We start from the raw sequence: 6000 nt of genomic DNA, 5'->3' as shown, positions 1-6000 counted from the left end.
CAGTATAGAAACCTGTGATATTCCCAATAGTAGAGATGATATTTAAACATGTTTCTTTTTACAAACTTGAGATGTTACTGTACAAAATGGTTATAAAATTTTAATGTAACATTTTTCCAATATCCTCATGTTCTCTGAAAACATTTTAATGGGCAATAATGTTACATTGTTTGAAAATGCCATAATTCATTTAATTATTGCCCTCTATTGGAGTTCAAGTTATTTTTAAGATTTTGTTATTATTTATAATAATAAAGTTGCTTATGAATTTTCTGAAAATCTGTGATTTTTTTCTCCACTATGATAAATTATTATAATAAAATAATTTTTGTCTAAATTTGGGATGCTTCCAAGGGAAATATAAGATTAAAGAAAAGGCAAGATTATATTAACTGAATCTCTCTCTCTCTCTCGCTCCTCTGTTTTCCAGATTTCCAAACCACACTAATTTGAGGGATTTCTGCTTCATCATTAGTAACATGAAATGATTTCTATTACCTTTTACCAAGTATGTTTGTTTATTTTCTATATACCTCATTCTTAAATCTATTCCACTACCATCAGGAAAACAGAGGTTTTGTTTCATTTGAAATTTCCCCTTCCCTTAGAAAAAAAGGCAATACTCTTATCAAAAATATTTTATTTACAAAAAATCAATTATACTATACATCCTATACTGGAAATACATTGAATAATTGCTACAATAAATACAGGCAATTAATTCAATCTTTTATAAGAATGAGAGAATTTGACATTTGAAAGTTATCAAAGCTTAACTTAGAACATAAATAGTTAAAAAGGCAAACTCAAGTTTTACTTTCATTTATTGGCATGCTGTGTTTTTTTCCCACAAACTCTCCCATCAGTGAGTTTGAGTTGCAGAATGGTATGTACCTTTTGTACTCCGAAGGTAGAATGTGCAGCTTTTTCTTAAGCAGGACAGATGGAACGTAGGCATCTGCACGGAAAGGAAGCAGAATGACAGAGGCACATAGTTGAACCCTTTGCCACATTCACACTCTGCCTCGTCACAACATTTTCTATGCGACGACTCATGTGTTCGATTGTGTTTAACACAGGTCTACACAGCACCAGCTACAAGGCAAGATGGGTCATGTCAAATGTCAAACTGGGTAACTGAGGCCCTTGGAGTAGCTAAATTAGCCGGGTTAGGGGTACCTGGTCCATCAATTTCTTTTATGTGCCAATTCTTGATACACTTATTAAACCTTGATATTATTTTTACTATGTAAACATACCTAGGTAGGCCAATAACAAGACAGATGAAGCAATTATCTGCATAAATTCAGAAAAAAAATCCTCCCTAGAAAGTAGAAGAGGAACTTAAATGTGTCAATTTTCATATCTATAGGCTTTACACTTATTAAAATGTATCCAACTCACCAGTGTAAACCTCATGGTAACATGTAAAGTAAACTGGTAAGCTGGAAAAAAAAAAAAAAAACCAGTAAATTATGTTCAATATGTGGACAGCATCTGGTGAATTCAGGCCACAGAACAAAATGATGAACTGCATTGTATTTGTTTGTCCAAATAATACAGATAATTTTTTTCCACTTTCCATTGTACTCAGCCTGAGAAAACACTGCCAGAAATCCCAAAGTTTATTCATCTCTGATACCCATGTTTTGTCCAGTGCTGATGCCTAGTGTTTTCTTTCAAGGACTAGCATTCCCTTTTTTTTTTAAATCTTATGAAAAATTGCACTTTTCTACCCCTTTGGCCTTGATTTTCTGATTTTCCTTTTATTTTGTACACCTAAGTACGTATTTCTACTTCCAAAGTGTGACAGGTATATTGGCCTTTTCTAAAAGAAATGAAAAGAAGTTAAAATATTGAAAGTTTAAATATTTTTCACAGAAAGAAACTATTCCATTTTAAAAGGTAGAGAGAGAGAGAAATATTTTATTCTTTCTATCATGAACAACATCAGTCAACCAAGCTTCACATTTTGGGTAGATTTTTTTTTTTTTAGTATGAATTTTTTCAGAACCTATTTTAATAATAATAAAAAAGAACAGGTGTATTTTGGCAGAGAAGTAAAATATAGAATATGCAAAATTTGCTTTAAAAATTGGCATACAAAATTTTAAAACACAGTACAGTTATATAAAAATACAGCACAGCCAACGGCCTTTAAAATTTCCTTTGGCATTTCATTTGGTAGAGTTAAACAGAGAATCCTTTCTAAAAAAAAAAAAAAATTAGCTATCAACACAGTCCATAAGTTAGGTTGTATACGTTGAAAGAACTTTTCCTTGAGTTTCCAAAATCCTTTTCTTCCATGATAACCCACATAAAGCATGGCTAGTGAGGTATATAGGGCAAACACTGTTAGGCGGATGTACAGTAAGGAAAAAGTGCATAAACAAAGAATGTTTCCCATTTTCATAGAAATAACAGGTTAAACTCTGAGTTTCTTCTCATTGATGTCTTGTTTTACTTTGGCAGAATCAAAATAAACCCATAGAAATGTCTTTGTTCAAGTCCCAGCAGCAGTGATATGTCTCCTTTGGTGGCACTATCTGATGCCACGAGAGGAACTAAGGTTTTGTGTGTGTCTGCGTGTGTGACTGCAAACGTCAAACAACGTGAGATCATACATCGAGCACCATGTCATACTGTTGTCCCTTCTTCCTCCTGCCACATTTATTGATGAGAACCACATACAGCGTCAAAAGCATGACCCAATAGCATGCATAGAGCAACGTTCCAACAATTAGAACGGTCTGTTTGGATTCTGAGAATGGCTTCTTAGATTCCTTATAAATGGTGAAAATCACACCGCCCAGGAGGATTGTAAACCAAACTGATACTGGAATGAGTCCTATGAAATTAACAACAATGGTTTTCCTTCCAGATGTGCCCCACCCAGCTTTGTTTATCGTGGCAATCGCAAACATCTTGGCGGGAAGTAAACTTGACATGTATAACACTGAGTAGAGGGACATGAAGACCATGACAATATTTCCTCTAAGGCAGCTGGCAAAGGATGACTTTATGAGACCTACTAACTGGACAGTTAACAAGAAGAGGAGGATGTTCCAAATTTTTCCCCTGTAGAAGAGCTGGATTACTGTGGCAATGAGGAAGAAAGGGAAGAATCCAGTGATAACTGCCTCATAGGTCATCCACAAGTGATGTTTATGAAACCACATCGCATTGTACAGCCACTCTCGGAAGTATGACTTACTCCAACGGGTCTGCTGGTTTAACCATCTCAGATATTCTATAGGTGTCTCCGTAAGGCACTTGGATCGAGCTGTGTATTTTGTTGCATAGCCCAGACTCAGCACTCGGTTCGTTAGATGCCGATCGTCACCAAAACTACATTGGCTGCCCATAAATTCCTGATTGTACCAGTCTTCCACAAATTCATGCAGCAAGGAGTTTCTGTACATTCCCAGAGGCCCACTGATGCACTGGACACACCCAAAATAAGACTGGCAGGCCCTTTCTATGTTAAAAGCCATCCAGTATCTCACACTGCTGAGGAAGGAGATCCAGGAATCATACTTGTTTAAAATCTGCAAGAAGGAAAAAAAAAAAAAAAAAAAGAATAAAGGTAAGCCTTAGCTAAAATACCAACAAAATCTGTGCTGTTGTGAGGTTACTGCCTAGCGCGAAGTATGTTATTTGATCCTCCTACGAAGCATCCTTCTTCATTTTGACACAGTTATCTTTTATTTTCTCTGATCCTATGTTACTAGATTAGTCTGATCAATTGTGTCCATGCATTGGGACTCCTTGATGAGCAATAGTTTTTCTCCTTCATGACTCTCTCCTCTTTTTGCTGCTTTTTGTCCTTCTTGTTGTTATGCTATCATATTTTTAGGCTTTAGTTCTCGGATCCTAAAGTTTCCCACTCTTTCCTACCATCTAAGATTTGAAGGTTTTTAAGTCCTCTTCTCTCCTGTTCTGGTTAATTTCCAACTCATTCAATTCTATTAATTTTCCTTCTCCTTCCTTCTCTCTTTTACACAATGCCAGTGATAAATTGTTTGTTCTGGCCTTTCCCCAAAACTTAAATCCTGAAATAATGCTCTATGCAAAAGCTACTGAAAATTAGCAGCTTTTTCTTGGCAATATTTCTAAATTCTTTCTTTCATCTCAGTTTTGTTCAGTTCTCATCTAGATTTTGCATGCTTCCTCTTTTATCACCAGGCTGTTTCTTTGTCTGTTCCAGGCATTGTCTTTGCCTTCAGTGTCACCATCCATGTGTAAAATGGGTTATACAGCAACGCAGAACCCAAATTGTAAAGTCAAGTTTCCACGTGCTTCTCACCTTTTGCCAAAATCTGATCACGTGTTTGCAAAGCACTCATTTTTTTTAAGTTTATTTATTTATTTTGAGACAGAGAGAGTGCAAGTGGGGGAGGGGCAGAGAGAGAGGGAAAGAGAGAATCCTAAGCAGGCTCCCCACTGTCAGCACAGAGTCCGAAGTGGGGCTTATACTCATGAGACTGTGAGATCATGACCTGAGCCGAAACCAAGAATTGGACGCTTAACCGGCTGAGCCACCTAGGAGCCCCTACAAAGCACTCATTTTAATTTTCACATATTCACATATATATTCATTTCCAATCCCACATATTCCAAGTGGCCTTCATTAATATTTGTTTACCTGTTCCTCCACTTATAGCAAATACTGGGAAATAAAGAGAATTACCAGGGGGACACCTGGGTGGCTCAGTTGATTAAGCAGCCGACTCTTGATTCCGGCTCATGATTGGAGTCTACTTAAGATTCTCCCTCTCTGTTTCTCTCCCTTTGCCCCTCCTCCCTCTCAAAACAAAAAAAAAATAGTGGGAAATAAATCTAATCAGAAAATCCACTTATTAATTATTCCTTTGCCTTTCTTACCAGTATAAATTTGACTCGCTTCTTCTCTTTTCTTTCTTTGTATTCCAATTTGGATTTTTAATCAAGCATATATTGACCAGCTTTTAAATACATAGGTATAAAATATAGAATCCATCATCTGCCCTTCTTCCTTTTTTTTTTTTTTTTTACCTTCACAGCTAAATGAACTCTAACATCAGATTTTACCAGAACATTAAGTTATGGTTCAAGAAGATACGGTAGAAATCATTACACATTTAAATTAAATATATATCACTTATCAGCCACAGCAAACAAGGGTTACATTCCAGGGTTAAACAAAGAAATCCTAATTCTTTTTTTCAATTTAGGAAAGGAAAGAGGCAATAAAGAGGGTCAAGGCACATACTAATGTGTCTCTAGCACCAAAAGCCATATCTGGCAGAGAGTTTGGTGTGTAATAAATACGTGTTCAACGAATCAACGAGTAAGAGTATAACTAAAAGTGACTCATGCCGAAAGTGAAGGCTTACACACCTGGACGTCTCCCCCGACACCTCCGACCATAGGGTCTTCTTCTAAAACTTTTACCATTTCCACAGATGACGCAGGGTCAAGCATGGTGTCTGAATCACAAACCTGTGAAGAAAAAGGTACAAAATGAGTTAAAGGAAGAAGTAGGAGTGTAGTCAATACAGTCAAAATTGGGCATATATATTATGTCTTCAGCCTTATTTATTGCAAGGGATGGCCGTTCGTTATGTCACAATCGATACAAAGAACGAGCTCAGTATTGAAGTAAATGGCATTGCTGGCTAGAACAGCTGAAGTGACGTGCTAGGTAGGTCTTGTAGGCTAACCAGCTCGTCTTGGTTTACCATGGATGTTCCTCATCATGGCAGTGAAAGTCTTATCTCCCAGGTGACATCCCAGTTTTCCAGGATTTAGTAGACATCTGGGTTGGTCACCATATATGGGTTTTGTTTTTGTTTTTTTTTTTCCTTTAGGCAACTTATCCCTCAGGTCTGAATGATGGTCATAAAATCCTAAGAGTGTATTGAAAGGGAGGCATGTTTAACAGCGACTTTCCTCCCTATCTTCATATGGTAACTAGAAGACAGGAAAGCCATTCTCCTCCATTCGGTCGTATAGTTCTGA

General features: G+C 36.7%; 1 protein-coding gene across 1 annotated transcript in view; it reads right to left on the bottom strand.

Moving 5' to 3' along the window:
- Nucleotides 1-370: 370 nt before the first annotated feature.
- Nucleotides 371-6000, bottom strand: part of HAS2 (hyaluronan synthase 2) — a 30637-nt gene continuing 25007 nt past the window's right edge. Inside the window, exons 3-4 of the mRNA XM_049632945.1 lie at nt 5380-5481; nt 371-3548 (exon numbers count right to left, since the gene is read on the bottom strand). Coding sequence (XP_049488902.1) covers nt 2619-3548; nt 5380-5481 — 1032 coding nt within the window. The 3' untranslated portion in view covers nt 371-2618. The remainder of the gene's footprint in view (nt 3549-5379; nt 5482-6000) is intronic.

This window comes from Panthera uncia, chromosome F2 (genome assembly GCF_023721935.1).
Source record: "Panthera uncia isolate 11264 chromosome F2, Puncia_PCG_1.0, whole genome shotgun sequence".
Lineage (NCBI taxonomy): Eukaryota > Metazoa > Chordata > Mammalia > Carnivora > Felidae > Panthera > Panthera uncia.
Note: the sequence above shows the minus strand (reverse complement) of the source record. Positions and strands in the feature narration are given on the sequence as shown.